General features: G+C 39.9%; 1 protein-coding gene across 1 annotated transcript in view; it reads left to right on the top strand.

Annotated features, from left to right (window-relative positions):
* LOC307004552 (uncharacterized protein) overlaps nucleotides 1-18,281 on the top strand; it is a gene marked incomplete at its 5' end in the record, with an annotated part of 18,899 nt that extends 618 nt beyond the window's left edge. The window contains 5 exons of the mRNA XM_079623869.1: nucleotides 57-227; nucleotides 4,539-4,704; nucleotides 5,357-5,440; nucleotides 6,279-6,401; nucleotides 15,112-18,281. Of these exons, the coding sequence (XP_079479995.1) occupies nucleotides 57-227; nucleotides 4,539-4,704; nucleotides 5,357-5,440; nucleotides 6,279-6,401; nucleotides 15,112-16,259 (1,692 nt within the window). The 3' untranslated portion in view covers nucleotides 16,260-18,281. The remainder of the gene's footprint in view (nucleotides 1-56; nucleotides 228-4,538; nucleotides 4,705-5,356; nucleotides 5,441-6,278; nucleotides 6,402-15,111) is intronic.

The raw sequence follows: 18,281 nt of genomic DNA, 5'->3' as shown, positions 1-18,281 counted from the left end.
CCATACATCTGCCCTGAATTTTGTTGTTTTTTGCTAGTCCCTTTGTTCCTCTCCAGTCCCTTCTCCAGTCCTCAGCCACACCTGCTACCCAGCCCTTGCGGTCTCCCATCAACCCCTCAGTTCCTCATCAGCCTCCTCTTAGTGGAGCAGCTACACCTGGGGCCCTCTGTGGAGACCCAGGCCTCAGACACCATCGAGACACCTCGACCCATAGCGGCTCCGTCTGGGTCAGACATCCGCCTCGGACTTGAGGGACAATAAGTGCTATGACTCTTCCCAGTTTAGTCTAACGCGGTATATGAACTTAAAAAAAAAAATGTATATAGGATAGAATAGAATAGAAGAGAAAGTGTTAGTATTAAAGGTTGTGTATGTAAGAATTGTCTAAAGAACTTTTTTTTCAAATTGGCTTAAACTGTCTTTATATACCAATACATAATTAAAATGTAAGTACTTTGAAAAAGAGAGTATAAAAATTGAGTGACTATAGTGTATTTAATCTTCAAAAAACACAGCTCATTAATTCCTACCGGGACGAAACAAGTGATTGGCTTGCGCGACTGTCACTCTCCGTCGCCATGACTACCGCCGCTATTACTGGCTCTGCCCAAGTGCACGCAGTCGCGCACACGTTTTTAGGTGGGAGTGAATGGAATTAATGAGCTGTGTTTATTGAAGATTAAATACACTAGAGTCACTCAGTTTTTTATACTCTCTATTTCAGAGTACTTGCATTTTAATTATGTATTGGTATATAGAGACAGTTTAAACAAATTTGAATAAAAGTTTTTTTAGACAATTCTGACCTACCCTACCTTTAATTGATCAAGTGTTGCCTCAGCCCTCAATCCCCCACGCTCCCTCCTTCACCTCTTATGTTCTGGCGCTAGGTTTCACCTTCCGGGAAGGGAAATATCAATATTTTTGTTTTGCACCATTTCCCACCACAAGTCCTTTGTCATAGTCACTAATTTGATTCATTGTAACTAGTCAGCTGTGTATTAGGCTACATCTACATTAATCCGGATACATTTGAAAATGGTGTTTTCGTTTAAAAATGCTCTCCGTCCCCAATTGTGTTTTCCGACATTTCAGTGTGGATGAGAAACTTTTGGATAACGCCTTAAAACTCTATATTCACCTCACAAAAGCTCACTGAGATGATACAGACAGGAAAATAAATAATTTTATCGCGCAATTCTTCTAACAGGATCATTTTGTTTAGCAAAATATCTCAGCATTCACTGATACGTCCAGGTCGCTCTCACTCACCATTATATGTTTGGTCTGTGATATGAAGAGTGAGCAAAGTAACATATTTAAGCAACTGTGTGAAAGTGAATAGCACATAACACAATACAGCTATAAACATGAATATCTATTGTTACAAATATGTGTCACATGACTAAACTTACGCCATCGTTTTTACATAACTCGAAAACGGCGTCTTCAAATGTATCCACTTTGGAGAGTGTTTTCAAAAAGCTTCTTTTCATTAATAAAAACATAGTCTTAGTGTGGACGGAAAGCGAAAAAGGAGAGAAAAAGATGCGTTTTCGAACAAAAACGTATTAGTGTGGTGTAGCGATGGTGGCCCATTAATAAACATTTATGTTTATTTTTATATTTAATTTGGTTTGTTCGGGCGCCAGCCAGGCATGTAATCCTGGCAATAAGTAAATTCTCAAAACCCACCAGCTACATATGGACATTGAAGAAGGGAGACTCAAATTAAACTTATAGAAACCAATAGATTCGTTTAACCATTTATTTTAGGAATTCAGCCCCAATTAAATTCCACACAAAGCAAAAAATATTCCAACATCACTGTTGTGACAGTAACACACCACCATGGAAAAACAAGAAAAGGGGACCAAAAAAAAAGAATAAACGGTCAGTATAGACTATAAAGAAATATACATTTTCCTCGTTATAAGAGGGGAAAAAACCCATGATTTGCACAGAGGAAGCAACAGAGACAGTCACAATATAAGAGGTAAAGGAAAGTCTATGTCCAAGCAACCCATCAACTGATGAATTCACAACATAGTTTTGATTCACACTTTTTTATACTCTCAGACAGTCAAGGAAAAAGTTCGATTGATTGTGTGTATGTGTTGTGAGCGCATGCATGTATGGTGGGTGCGCCAAGTCTGTTTTGAGTCTTTGGTAAGTACAGGATCTTCGTTTCCAGCACAATCCAGGAAAACGCGATGAAGATTAATCCAAGGCAACGCACTTCTCCAGGCAGCCGAGATGGAGAGCGTCCGAGCCGCTCACAGTTTCGCTTTCCGCACCCAGATAAACCCAGGAGTCAGGACACCTCCAGGACACTGCAAACGTCCGTCATACTTCTCTCCCAGGTAGATCAATTCCTCGTACCGAAGCTCGCAACTTCTGCACATTCCTCGAACAAACAGCACACTTCACTTCCCAGTTACCCGTTCAATTCCGCTCGCCAAAATAATAATAAACTGGCTAACGGATTCTGTTCTGCCACAGTGGACATCGCCTCGTTTGTCTGTGTTTTTAAGTCCTGTTGTTTCAATTCACCTTTGTCCGGCCTCGTTTACGTATGGTTGCGTTTGCTTGCTGTTCTATGTGTGGATTTACCTGTGGATATTATTAAATACAGTTTGAACCTTTTATCTTCATCTTTGTGCGCGTTTATGCTGCATAACCGTGACACCGCTTTACATTAAAGTTCACTTTACAGGTTATTAATATTTGTATCTCATGAATAAATGGTTCACAGGTGTGAAATTTACATTAAGGTTCACTTTCACAGGTTAGTAATGTTTGTTACTCATAAATAAAAAAATTCACAGGTGTCCACTTTAAATTAAGGTTCACTGGTAACTTTTTATTATTAATATTTCATCAAGTTATGGTTGTGCTCTTATCTATTGTTTTTCAAAATTAAGTTTTATAATTTCATTTTAATAGATATCAGTTTTAATGAGAGATTGAGAAACTTCTGGTAAGAACTTAGTAAGAAATGTGGCGGTCATGTGAAATAAATGAGAAAATACAAATACAACACCCTTTCAGTCTCACTATTTTTGCTGCTTCTACATTTATAACGCGCTTTTAACAATGTAGATTGTTTCAAAGCAGCTTTACAGAGATAAACGGCTAATTTAAGGTAACAGATTGTTTTGGCTTTATAGCGGTTCTTGAATAATGTTATTTTCCAGCTAAAGTCAAGAGAACTGGGTCTCCTTGGGTGGGCCTTACCCATTCAGAAAAGTTTTCTCTTTTCGCCCACTCTGAGTTGTAGGTTGTAAATAGTTTTTTCTTTGACACTGGTGGCTCCTCCGATTTTGTTGTGTTATCCCCCTCGTCCGTCTCTCCCCCCATTTCACACAATAGATGTAAATAGAAAGTTTTAAAAAAGCTAGCTAGCAACTGAACTCACACTGTTTCATCCTGGATGTGTGTGTTGATGCGCGCGCCCGACCGACAGCACAGGCAGTTGCTAGGCGATAAGTTGAGCTTCCAATCAAATAAAAGTAAACGCCTGGCATTGGCCAATCCACTGTTTTACCCGTTTACGGACACAGGATTGGATGTACACAACCATGAAGAAAACACAGTAGACGGAAACGGTTTCATTTGAAACCAGGAAATTCTACTTTAGAAGTACATTTTCACAAAAAAAACGGGAAAGAATATACATTTTCCGGGACTGTCGCTCAAAAAAGAGAACAATCCCTGGAAACCCGGGACGGGTGGCAACACTAGTTAAAGAAGTCTATAATGTATTACGTGAATGCTAGGCCAAAGAGAACTGACAGAGTGTGTCTGCTTCCCGGACAATGTTAGGAAGACTGTTCCAGAGTTTTGGTGCTAAATAGGAAAAGGATCTACCGCCAGCAGTCGATTTTGATATTCTAGGTATTACTAACTGGCCGGAATTTTGAGATGGCAGTAGACGTGAAGGACTATAATGCGTTAAGAGCTCGCTCAGGTACTGCGGAGCTAAACCATGTAGTGCTTTGTAAGTGATCAGCAATATTTTAAAATGTATACGATGTTTAATAGGCAGCCAATGCAGTGTTGACAGAACGGGGCTAATATGGTCATACTTCCTGGTTCTGGTAAGAACTCGAGCTAATGCGTTTTGGACCAGCTGTAGTTTGTTTATTAAGCGTGTCGGGCAACCACCCAGTAGAGCATTACAATAATCTAGCCTTGAGGTCATAAACGCATGAACTAATTGTTCTGCATTATTCATTGAGAGCATATGACGTAATTTAGATATATTTTTAAGATGGAAGAAAGCGGTTTTACAGATACTAGACACATGACTTTCAAATGAAAGATTGGTATCAAAGAGCACACCCAGGTTCCTAACCGACGACGAAGACTCAACAGAGCAGCCATCAAGTGTTAGACAGTACTCTAGGTTATTACGTGTGGAAGTTTTTTGTCCAATAATTAGAATCTCTGTTTTTTCAACATTCCGTTCAACATAAAAACTTGTGTGTGTGTGAAGATTATTCTCATCTTAAATAGGACGAAGTGTTCATAAACAGAGAACTCCTGGTGAAGCAACTAAGATCCATGTGACTCACTATTATAAAGACTTTATAAAAGAGGAGATTGGAGACATAAAGATGGCGTTTATTAAAGTGGAGAGTGAAGACTTGAAGATTGAAGAAACACTCAGTGTGAAACAAGAAGAAACAGAGGAAAAAACAGGTCAGTTTCATTCTCAAAGCTGAACTCAGTCATTTGATCCATATTAAAATGTCCAGCTCTACAGAAATTAATTAGCCTATATTGTTGAAGATTGTCCTAATTAAAGTTAGGCGGCGGGTCGCCTTATGTGGACAGACATGTTGAGATCACATGACCAGACATACTAATGCTACTTCAAACTGAGGAGATCCGACCTCCATGTTGGACATTTGTTATTTCTGTGAGAGATTTCCACCACACTCATCGACTAAAAGGAAAATAAATTAGAGGACACACACAATCAATTTAATTAAAAATAAATTATTTTTGTTATTTAATTTTGCAATTAATTTAGCACAATTGATAACATGTTGCAAAGTGTTACCCAATGGTTGTTGTCTGTGGCCTGGATTATTTTTTTTATTTTTTATTATAGCTTTATCAAAAACAATAATGGTTTATCAATCTTTCCACAAACACAAAAAAATGCATCAATCAATAATTGGTTTGTTATTGAAAAAAGTCCCCCACTCCTTGTAAATGTTTTCTGCTCACAAACATTACTTTTATTAGCGCCATTTACAGAATCTCACATATTCTATGTAGTTTAGACTTTTTAAGTGGTAGTTATTCATTTAAATGTGTATTTTACCAACGCCGCTTTTGTTTTCAGGACTTTTATTATGGAGTGGAGATGTGACGTCACAAGGCTGCGCCCGCCGTGCTCCTTCATATGTTGTGATTGTCCTGAAGAAAGGTTTGTTTTTAGCATTTTAAAGTGTTTAAAATAATGCAAACGGTTGAACCAATTTAATATCTTTTACATGTTATGTAAAATAAGGTAATTAATATTGAATGTAACATTATAATGAGTTATTGCACGTTTTTTATGTGAGTTAAGCAAATTTGCTAATTAATCCATAGCCTACATGAGTAGCAGAAAAGGTCATTTCGTTCCCTATATCGTGAATAAGTTTATCATAAACATGAATCCCGCTACTTGCAAGTAGTGATGAGAGAAACGGAGCTTTTGAAACTCAAGTGAACTGAATCAATCGCTACACAGAATGATTCACTGTGTCGACTCGTTCGAATCACCTCAAACACAGACGACTCCTGCTGATCAAACAGTGTAAATACAACGAGAACAACCAACACAAACAAGTAATGACAACTTTTACTAACCAGCTGCAAATGTTTTAATCTATTAAATGTAATCTACAAATAAATAAATATAGCAAAAAATTATATTGTCTGTATATAAACCAACTGTGTAATTTGTTATTTTATTCATTTTTAGTGCTAGTTTAGAGTGGGTTTTTTTTCTTTTTCTAATCAGATCATATAAGTCCATTAACTCTCTCTCTGACTGACTCTCTTACCAGTGAACTGAACTACTGAACTAGATCCGATTGAGACGCACTCAGAGATTTAGTTTAGAGTGTTTTTAGTCTAATCAGATCATTTAAGTCCATTAACTCTCTTACCAGTGAACTGAACTACTGATTGATTGAGACGCCCTCAGAGATTTACTTTGTATTTAGTTTTCTTTCTGTTAATTTTTCTTATATTAAACAGAGTGTCCAAACACACAGAAAAACTCCGGGTGAAGCGACTGAGATCCATTATAAAGATGGCGTTTATTAAAGAGGAGAGTGAAGACTTCAAGATTGAAGAAACATTCAGTGTGAAACAAGAAGAAACTGAGAAACAAACAGGTCAGTTTCATTCATTCAACTCATTTGATCCTTATTTAAATGCCCAGCTGTACAGAAATGAATTATATTTTTGATGAGTGTCCTAATTAAAGTGGTTTTATTTGACACGGAGCGGGTCGCTTCATGTGGACAGACATGTTGAGATCAACTGACCAGACAAATACTAATGCTACTTCAACCTGAGAAGATCCGACTTCCATGTTGGACATTCGTTATTTCGACATCATGCATAAAATTAGGTAAAATAATACAGAATAAAAAGAGGGTGGAAATAATAATACACAGTGGCATAACTTTGCTTTGAAAAGTGGGTGGGACAGGTTTGTTTGTGCGTGTGTGTGTCTTGTTACTAATACAATGCTAAATCATAAATCAGATGTCCAGCAATCAATTTAAATAGTACATTGGGTTTAATTTGTCGTTTAATGAGACCTAATAGTAATATGTGTGGTTAGTGCCGAGAATTTTCACGTGAATAAATACCTAGATCCGACTGTTCTACGTGTGACTTTAATGGTCCAGTGGCGGAACTTTTGTCAAGCGTGTGTAACCCCTCACACCCGGGTCCTACTCACCCCGCTCCGTGCGGGTCTCGAACCCGGGTCGGCATGACAGTCGGGCACTCTAACAAGGAGGCTAAAGACTGCAGCCTCTAGCGTCTGTCGCCAGAGCGCCTATTGAGATCAGAGGAGTGAGGTTTACTCGCACAGCAACTACTAGCTGGCCTCCGTTACACGTGTCAGAGGTTCTGCTTTTTAAATCAATGTAATTTTGAGGTAACATAAAAATTATCATCCTATACAGAGCTGACGTTTACATCTAGCTTTTCAAAAGTGCATGCAAGTTCTTCTTTACAAAAAGAAGCATTTCAGCTTTGTCACAAGTTAGTCTGTTTCGTTTCTCATCCACACGTGAGAAGTTGAGCTGAACATACAAACGTTCACTGTCTACGCTAGTGCAGGACAGGTACTCTCGCCCGACTTCAGCGCGAAAGCGGCCACTACACTAACAGCTGCTCGCTTATCTGTGCCTCAGACCGGTACCTCTGCATTTCCAGTGCAATGCTTACAAACAAATGACATTTTCGTGAATGATTCCAAAGTTGTGTGCACGCGGACGCACTTCTGTAAAAAATCGGCTGAAAAAAATACTAAAAAACAAATCGGTTCCGATTTATGACCGGTAAATCGGTGCATCCCTAGTATCGAATTCTCTTGCGCGTTCGAACAAACACTAACACACAGAATTATGCCAAAATGCCCGTTTTGTCGAGTATCCTCAGAAGAGCAGTCTTAAAGGAACACTCCGACTTTTTGGGACTTTAGCCTATTCTCCTTATCCCCCAGAGTTAGATAAGTCCATACATACTTTTTTTCATCTCCGTGCGTGCTATAAGTCTGTTTGACGCACCCACCGCTAGCCTAGCTTAGCACAAAGACTGGATGTGAATGGTTGCAGCTAGCATACTAATCCAAATAAGTGACAAAATAACGCAAACATTTTCCTATTTACATGTTGTGATTTGTATAGTCACAGAGTGTACAAAAAACAAAGTCACATGAGACACAGACATATTTTAACCGTATAAATACTGGGAACTATATTCTCTGAAGGCGAAGCACTGCTACTTGGGCGGAGTGATAACCGCAGCACATGAGACGCGCCGAGGTGAGGAGCAGAGAGTTCGTTCAGAGTTTGGGTAACAGAGTCAGCAATTTATAAATAGTAAAAGCGTAGTTTACAATCATGGATTTTCGCTGTATTGTAAAGAGCTGTGACAATAAACAGGGAGACCAGGTAATACCATGATGTTTCATAGAATTCCAACTAAAAACGCTGACCGGATGAAGAAATGGCTACTTGCTCTGGATATTGATCAAAACACACCTAATGAGATTATCAAGGGACATTATGTTTGCTCGGTACATTTCACTGAGGACGACTATTTTCAAAAAAGGGAATTTGCCACAAGGAACGTGTGCTGAAGGATACAGCCATCCCATCGATATCACATAGCCTACAGGACAAAGTGGAGCGGCTGCGGTAACGTTAAGTGTTCCGTTATATTTTTAAATGTTTAGCCTTACGTTACTGTAACAGTGCCATTAGCTAACTTAGATCTAATGTAACGTTAGTGACACTATTATATGAATAGGGTGGTAACTACTATTGCAGTTGTTTACGGGCTCCATGTATCCCCTGTAATGTTAGTATTGTTGCCTCGAACGCGCTCTGTCGTCTCAGTAACACTTGAGCGGAGCTAGAGCTCACGTATAGTCACGTTGGTTTTGTTCATGGTTTTGTTGACAGAAGAAAAAACGGCGCGTCTCATGTGCTGCGGTTATCACTCCGCCCAAGTAGCAGTGCTTCGCCTTCAGAGAATATAGTTCCCAGTATTTATACGGTTAAAATATGTCTGTGTCTCATGTGACTTTGTTTTTTGTACACTCTGTGACTATACAAATCACAACATGTAAATAGGAAAATATTTGCGTTATTTTGTCACTTATTTGGATTAGTATGCTAGCTGCAACCATTCACATCCAGTCTTTGTGCTAAGCTAGGCTAGCGGGGGGTGCGTCAAACAGACTTATAGCACGCACGGAGATGAAAAAGGTATGTATGGACTTATCTAACTCTGGGGGATAAGTTGAATAGGATAAAGTCCCAAAAAGTCGGAGTGTTCCTTTAAGTGAGTTAACGTCTTAAAGGGGAACTGAAACGTCCATGTTTTTGCACTGGTAGTAGCTACATATATTAGAAAAATCACCTTGCCTAAAATTTTATTTTAAAAAGTTGTTAACCGATAGATAGCTAGAAATAATGCCATTGTGGTAATGACAAATTATTTTCGTAATTTCTAGCTATCTATCTAGCTAGCGAGTCGCCATTTTGGACTGACGTCACAGCCTACGTAACGGGCTTGGTTGGCTCCGTTAGTGAGTGAAGAGAGTGAAGCGTTCCTGGACCGGACTGAATACGCACTTGATTTGAAATGGAGGAAGACCAACTTGAAAGACCGGTTGAGTCCGTGTGTCCCATTGCATATGCATTTGAGTCGATACGGCGTGGGAACCGAGCAGTGGTACGTCGTTATGTCGAGCAGCCGGTGGTGGTTTGAGGCGAAGAGTGGGTTGGCAACGCTACCTGGTGTCAGTGTGGCTGCTGTACTGCGATGCCCACCGTCTCAGAGTCCATCTGCTGTCAAGAGGCGGATCTTGACCATGTATTGCGTGGTCAATCCTGCATCACCATGGCGTGCACATCTACCGTGCTGAACAGGTGTTGTACCAAAATCCGACTCCTCGGACAAATCCCACTCCCCTTCGCGTGCACGCACCTCCCGCATTAATACGCGCTAAAGCGAGTTTAAATGCACTTCCTTTGCTATATCCGTTTATCAATCGACTTTTCACACAGCAAGCACCCAGATCTGCATGGAAGCTTGGTCTACACTTAAATAAATTAACAGAAAGTGGACTAATGTGGATAACAGATGTAAAAAAAAAACATGAAACCCGGTGGTTCATAGGAAAATACTGTATTACTGTATTACTCTCCCCATTGCACATGCATGTCATTAAAAATAATAATATTGAACCTTTTTTTTTCCATGAAGGTAGGCTTTATATAGTTCATCAAATACATGTCTGTATATTGTTGTAAATAATACAACAAATACATGCTAACTTACATGGTGTTGTTAAGAGACATGGTGTTGTTAACATATATAACGTTAGACGTCGTCTTTTTGTCTGGTACTAATAAACTACTCTAAGTTTGTGTTAGCTAGTTCATGCTTACAGCTGTTAGCTAATAATGACTGTCCCTAACGTTAGTTGTTCGCGGTCAAAACACTGTGGTGTAGACAGAGCCTTTAAAGCCAACCAACCCCGAGACGTCACAGGTTAGAATACTGCACAATGGTGGCGCCCTGCCCGCGAAAGGTATAACGGTTTTTCTTTTTTCTTTTATATGTTTACATTTGTCATGGTTCTTATATAATTGTTGATTATAGTGGAAATCCATCTTGTAAATCATGTAAACTTGATTGACTGCTTCATTTCCCCTTTAACCCTTTCACACGTAAGTTTAAAATATTCTAACTGACCCCCCAGCGTGAGTTTTTCAAGGTGACCGTTATTTAGAACCTGTCACTTTATCGTTTCCATGGTGACGCGTCATTGCTTGTCACGTGACACCGCGCAAACACAACACAGCGCTGAATGAATGATGATCTGCTTTTATGTAATTTCTCTTTTTGATTCAAAATATTCAAAAATATGTTAGATATAGCATGCAACACAGATATTCCGATTGTCAAATATGTGCATGTGGATGTGTTTGGTTGTTTAAACACTTTTATAACAATCGCGTTAGTTGAGCTGTATGCTCGATGGGCGGCGCCATGTTAGTTTGTGCCACAGGTCTGTTGGATTTACAACACGTCAATTCATCCACTTCTCACGAAATACATGAAAGTAAGTGGCAGGTTAACTGGGAGAAGAATAGGGTAAAATGTAAAGCTACTTACACATTGTGTATCTGATATGAATAAAACGTGTCGTCTTATTATAATGGAAATAATTATTATTGCCGCTTCCATAGACATCTGTGTGTATTTTACAAACTCAAATTCATTGGTTTGCTTGTACTTATGTGATTTAAAATGCCTAAAACCTAAAATACACATTATGTGGTTGAAAACACTGAACAGTTGTGATATATGACAAGCGCGAGCACGTCCATCTCTGGCTCAGCGCCAGCCAACGCGCCAAAGCACGTTTGAATTTAGCAGTTGATCACGTGATGCGCTGACCGTTCTAGTCACACCGGTGTGATCATACGTGCGAAAGGGTTAAATTAACTTGAAGAGTTGTGAGAAAATAAGATGTGCGTCATGTACGGCAGCGGCAGCTCTTAAAGTGACAGCAGCCTAATGAACCAGTTTTTGTGATGTCATTAAAGTGTGTATGTCAGGTTAAATTTTTAATTTTGATTAACACAAAATAGTGAGGGGAAATACACGTTTGACAAGTTGATGTATTGTTTTGTATGTTTTTCGATTCCTAAAGGCAGAATATAAGATGAAAAAGTTCGTTATTTTCAGTCCTCCCTTAAAACTGCTCCTCATTCCAAACGAATCGTTTGACGTCATAACAGGGAGACGTCTCCCCCGCTCGCTGAGCTGTGTTGATAATTGCACGAGTGATAGAGCGAGAGAATTAGTGATTAGGACATTTATTTAGTTATTTAGTTAGTTATTTAAGTAGTTAGGTCGTTAGTATACGCAGGTATTTTCACGATGGTGAATTACTGCGTTTGTGCTGGGTGCAAAAACACCGTTAAAACCGGTCACAGAGTCCACTTTTTCCCAAAAAGCAGGTCTGTATTCCGTGCTGGGTCAACTTTGTTCGGACCAAACGCGCTGACTTCAGTGCTGCTTCGGTATCCAAGACTTCGGTCATTTGCAGCGCCCATTTCACTGAGAAGGACTACGCGGTTGGAGATCTCATGAGTTATAAAATGGGATTTAAAACCCGAGTGAGACTGGCAGCTGATGCGGTGCCTACGGTGTATGCTACTGTAGTAGAAGCACGTCGATCGCGCCCCTCTCTCTCCCTCTCCCTCTCCCTCTCTCTCACACACACACACACACACACACACCAACCAACATATTCCAGCATTGCAATATTGACATCGATCGCAGCCTGTTCATTATAGCCACGGAGCTTCAGAGCTAAGGCGGAGCTACAGATTAGGTGTCCCTAAATAACCCGCGTATCTAACAGTAGTTCCGCATTAATTAATTTGCACGCGAGTTTAATTTATTTTTATACTGTGTATTCTCCGTGTATGTTCATGCACTGAACCGTGACACCCGTACCGTTTCGGTTCAATACGAATACATACCGTTACGCCTATACTTACCAGACACCTGACCAACTCTCCACTGGTTCTTCTTCACACCAGATATTTATGTTTCTTCGATATGAATTATTTTACATTTCTGTTTGGCTCCTCATCTGTCTCCCGCCTGGGAGGCTCAAAATTGTATGGCTGTGGGCCATCATATAGGTTTGAGGGGGATTGTGGATCTCCTCAGACTCAACACTCTCCATACTTGAATAGAACTTTGTTGGCACGTCTCCCTCATATGACGTCACAGCTCAGCTGCGTTTTAAAAATATGATCTTGACAGAAATGGCTATAAAGCTTATTGTAGGGCAGTTACAGTAATAATTTTAATGATAATTACATTTTCACTCAGACATCTAAACCTTATTTAATATATATATAAAAAAAAAAAAATTAACCTGACATACACACTTTAATGTCATTCATTAATGTTAATCAAAGAACAAATGTAACAGAGAAAATCAAGATCAATCAAGACATCAATACAAGTATTAGTATCAGAGATGCCGGCCTTCATTCATAAAAAGATGGCATTAAACAAATATTTAAAATATACTGTCTTTAAGTTGTTTCGCCATTAATTTGGAGAGTAACTGTGAAATTATTACAACATAAAAATATTATAAACTATAATGTTTTTAATCGCATTTTAAATATATAAAAAAATATCAAATATCACCCAGTATCCAATCTTTATGATCAGAATCAATGTGATATTTTTTTCCCATTTATTTCATACAATATCTACTTCTGAATTGAAAACAATGAAAACTATTCTATCAATTATGCATCAGTATCTAACAAAAACTTTAATTTGCATAAAGCAAACTGAAATATGAGTGATCAATATTAGATAACGGCAGTCGTGTGTTTGAAATAACTTCCACTGTGATCTGATGAGGCTATGATGATTACATTGAATTATATCGTTTATTCTTATAAAAATACCACAATCGTGTGTTTACTGTCTTCATCTTTATTCAGTCAAAATGCGTCTATCTGGTTTTTATTTCAATGCTGTAAAGGCTGGATGCCTTTGTGCATATAAGGGACTTCCTGGAATGTCATAAGTTTTATGACTTCTATAAGTCTCACTTGTGGACTTCCTGCGCGAGGGCGCCCTCTAGCTTCGTTCATGAATGAAACCCATTACTTGAGTTAAATGTGAGCATTTAGTGCTACATAATGCTCACAACACCCCAATTTGGGTAAAAATAGAAAGAAAAAAAAGACTCCTTTCTAGAGAAATGTGAAATAAACATTCCATACGTTTTTCTCCAAATGAGCACAGTTGTGGACTTAAAGCCCTGAGGTACAGAGTTTAGTAAGGGACTCTAATAAGTAGTGTGCAAGATTTTTTTTTTGCCACCCACTGCCAGCATTTTTGATGATTTTCACAAAACTTTTATGGCCCCAGAACATTTTGATGAATGAATATCTGAATATATGTCAAAATAATAAACACACCCTCTATTGTTGTTTAAAAACATAAAAAAATATTTTATTTGAGCTTCATGTATTCTTTTTTATCAACACTTGAATGTGGGTAAGTTTCAATAAAACTAAAAAGCTGAGGAAATCGTGTTTTTAACAAAGGCTATGTCTGGATCTGCAATCAAAACACAGTGATCAAAACACAGATTGAGTAGTTTGGTTCTATCAACAACCCCAGAGCGTGCACAGTCTTATAACTCTTCTTGGGTTCGAGATCTCATTCAGAAATGTTAAAAAGCTTTGATTTATATGCTTATTAATGGCGTAGGCTAAAATATACTTGATCACTGCGTGACAGTACGCAACCTCCAGGAAAGCCGCAACCTTGCGTCAACAAAGGAAGGAGGAGGTTCTGGTGGAGGACGGGAACCCAGGAGAGGTGACAAATGAAGAAACCTGGGTGGTGTGGAAGGTTGGAGAAGCCTTGAGTGGGAAAGCTTGGTGCAATCTCAGAGTCCTGCCAGGATAGAAACACACAGCGGCGTCGAAGGAGGGAGGAGCCATGGCAGAGATTTATTTGATGCGGCCATGGAGACGATTGATGATGATGGTGGTAGAGCCCCAGGTGCAGACGGAGAGCCGATGGAACCGGGCGACTCCGAAGGCTCCCGAGGTTATGACGGAGTTGCAGTGCCGACCCCCTTAGGTGGTACCGGAGGGCTGAGGTGTAGGCGTGATGGAGCCATAGGGGTGGAGAGTCGGAGTGCAGCAGGCGGCTCATAGGTCCGTGGCACATGATGGGCAATGTCCGACTGAGGTGGAGCCAGTGGTCCAAGGAAGCCCGGTGGAGCCGTATGCCCGATGGTCCCTGGAGGAGCCGAGAGACAGTGCTTTTCACTTCCAGAGCTGTGATTGGCTGTTGACAGCAAAGGTGGCACTCACCGTTTGGTCCACCCTTCTTTCTCCTTGTAGAACTCGCCTTCATATTCTAAAGCACATGATTAGAAGAGTGACTTTAACGTTTTACCAGTGCATTACTCATATTCCAAACCACTTCCATAAAAACTTTGACAGTGTCCTGAACACATAGAATTCAAACATGATGGGAAAAAAAGTGATGATGGAGTTTGGAACGTGTCCTAAAGTAAGAAAAGGGTTTACGAATATTGAGAGAATTTTCTGAACCACCTCTTTCAGTAGTTTAGTGGGTATAGGATCTAGCATACATGCTTTTGGTTTTGATGCCTGAAATGTGTAAATGTATTGATGTCTGTTGTTGTTGTGCCATTAAATTTTTCCTTTATCAGTAAAGCTCTTTCATCATAAACTGGGGTTAACTTGTATTTGTCTCTTTTAGATCTGATGGCACTGAAAGTGGAGAGTCAAGAACTAAATGAAATGGAAGAGAAAGATCAGTATGGGAAACATCATGATTTCATAAATGAAGAAAACTCTTTTAGTTGCTCACAGAATGAAAAGATTTCCTCACAAAAAAAGAGTTTCACTGAAAAACGTCACCTTAAAGTCCACATGAAAATTCATACTGGAGCAAAGCGATATAAATGTAATCAGTGTGGCAAGAGTTTTACCAAAAAGAACAGCCTTAACAGGCATGTAAACATTCACACTGGAGAGAAGCCTTACACCTGCCAACAGTGTGGAAAGAGCTTTACAGAAAAGGGACATCTTAAAGGCTACGTGAGAATTCACACCGGAGAGAAGCCTCACAACTGTCAACAGTGTGGAAAGAGCTTTGCTGAAAAAGGACACCTTAAATCCCATATGAATATTCACACTGGAGAGAAGCCTTTTACCTGCAAATTGTGTGGAAAGAGCTTCACTGATAAAGGAAATATTACAAAACACATGAGGATTCACACTGGAGAAAAGGCGTTCACCTGTCAACAGTGTGGAAAGAGTTTCACTCAAAAGGGACATCTTAAAGGCCACATGAATATTCACACTGGAGAGAAGCCTTTTCCCTGCAAATTGTGTGGAAAGAGCTTCACTGATAAAGGAAATATTACAAAACACATGAGGATTCACACTGGAGAAAAGGCGTTCACCTGTCAACAGTGTGGAAAGAGTTTCACTCAAAAGGGACATCTTAAAGGCCACATGAATATTCACACTGGAGAGAAGCCTTTTCCCTGCAAATTGTGTGGAAAGAGCTTCACTGATAAAGGAAACCTTAAAAAACACATGAGGATTCACACTGGAGAAAAGGCATTTACTTGCCAACAGTGTGGAAAGAGTTTCACTCAAAAGGGACATCTTAAAGGCCACATGAGAATTCACACTGGAGAGAAGCCTTTTACCTGCACATTGTGTGGAAAGAGCCACACTGATAAAGGAAACCTTAAAAAACACATGAGAATTCACACTGGAGAGAAGGCATTTAATTGCCAAAAGTGTGGAAAGAGTTTTGCTCAAAAAGGAAACCTTAAAAGGCACATGCCAATTCACAATGGAGAAAAGATTACACCTGCCAAACGTGTGACATAAATAAACACAGAAATAAATCTTGGTTATCACATGAACATTCACACCGAAGAGAGGCCGTTTACACGTGATCAGTGTAGAAAGAGTTTCAAACATAAAGGAACCCTTAATTGGGAAAAGTTTTAGTCAAAACGGACACTTAAAAGTCCCCATGAGATGTCACTCTGGAGAGAAGCCCTTGTTATTTATTTAACCATGTCATGTCTTTATCAGGTAATTGTCTGAACAGGTGACACTCCCACAACACTGCACACTGACATGTTCAAAACATTGCAGCGGAGCCAGAACCCCGCATGTCTGACCAGGTGCGCGAGCCGGCTGCATCCCTCTCCTGAGGGATTAAACTGGGACAACTGTAACGGCACATGGGTTGCTCGATTCATGCACGTGTAAAAACAAATGCAGCTTGTGCTTTACCTAATTTGATGTTCCCAGTCAAAAATTACTGGCCTTATAAATCTCTCATAATTCAGTATTGTCATAGGGTGCTGGATTAGGTCTTTAGGTCAACATGGTTTTCTTTCCATTAGCACAGGTTTTTGTGTTTGGATCTGAGTGATCGTACACCTCATTGATCCTTAGTTGACTGAATTGAACTGAGCTGGATGATGGCATCAAGGTTTTCTCCAGAGCGGCTATATATATATAACTGAACTAAATTACTAACTTTACAACAAAAATGAACCATAACTTACCTGAGCTGGACTATGATGCTATTTTCTTCTAGAAACAAACTTTGATGCATTATTTTCCTGTTATCACTGTAAAGCTGCTTTGAAACAATCTGTATTGTATAAAGTGCTATTAAATGAAGGTGACTTGACTTGACTGAGCCTGTCTGCTCTATTTCGGATGAGATGGTCCCACCCAGCCTCCGTCTCCAACCTCCTCGCCATACATCTGCCCTGAATTTTGTTGTTTTTTGCTAGTCCCTTTGTTCCTCTTCAATCCCTTCTCCAGTCCTCAGCCACACCTGCTACCCAGCCCTTGCGGTCTCCCATCAACCCCTCAGTTCCTCATCAGCCTCCTCTCAGTGGAGCAGCTACACCTGGGGCCCTCTGTGGAGACCCAGGCCTCAGACACCATCGAGACACCTCGACCCATCGCGGCTCCGCCTGGGTCAGACATCCGCCACATGAGAATTCACACTGGAGAGAAGCCTTTTACCTGCACATTGTGTGGAAAGAGCTTCACTGATAAAGGAAACCTTAAAGTCCATTTTAGAATTCACAATGAAGAGAAGGCTTACACATGTGATCAGTGTGGAAAGAGTTTCAAACATAAAGTAACCCTTAATTGCCACTTGAGAGTTCATTCAAGAAGTGTGGAAAATCTTTCTAAACAGACACCAAAAAGGACACCATTTCCACCATTTCCATAACACCAAAAAGTACACCAAAAAGTAGCCACTTGAGTGACAGGTGGATTGCCGCTGCTTTATAATTCATTACATTTATATAGCGCTTTTCTGGACACTCAAAGCGCTTTACATAGAAGGGGGGAATCTCCTCAACCACCACCAATGTCCAGCTCCACCTGGATGATGCGACGGCAGCCATATTGCGCCAGAACGCCCACCACACACCAGCTTACTGGTGGAGAGGAGACAGTGATGAAGCCAATTAGTATATATAGGAGGATGATTAGGAGGCCATGATGGACAGAGGCCACTGGGCAAATTTTGGGATTTTTAATGACCACAGAGAGTCAGGACCTCGGTTTAACGTCTCATCCGAAGGACGGGTTTACTACTAGCCGTTTGTCTGCTGTCTGTTAGCATCATGTCACCTGACGTCACGAACACTAAGCAAACTGGGAGAAAACTATAGACTGGAAAAAAATATGGACGTAGTTACCCGTTTCCTATGTTCCTTTGTTGTAGTTTCCCCCCATGCTTCAGTTGCCATGGACACTCAAGTTATGAATACACCCGTTTGTCATTTAGTTATTATCATTGTATACTTAAGTTGTTCCTTGCAGCCTTTACCTGTGTTTGATTTATTTAATAAATACTACAGTTATTTG

This window comes from Phoxinus phoxinus (genome assembly GCF_949152265.1).
Source record: "Phoxinus phoxinus genome assembly, chromosome: 9".
Classification (NCBI taxonomy): Eukaryota; Metazoa; Chordata; class Actinopteri; order Cypriniformes; family Leuciscidae; genus Phoxinus; species Phoxinus phoxinus.
The sequence above is the reverse complement of the archived record's forward strand: the minus strand, read 5'-3'. Positions and strand labels throughout refer to the sequence as shown.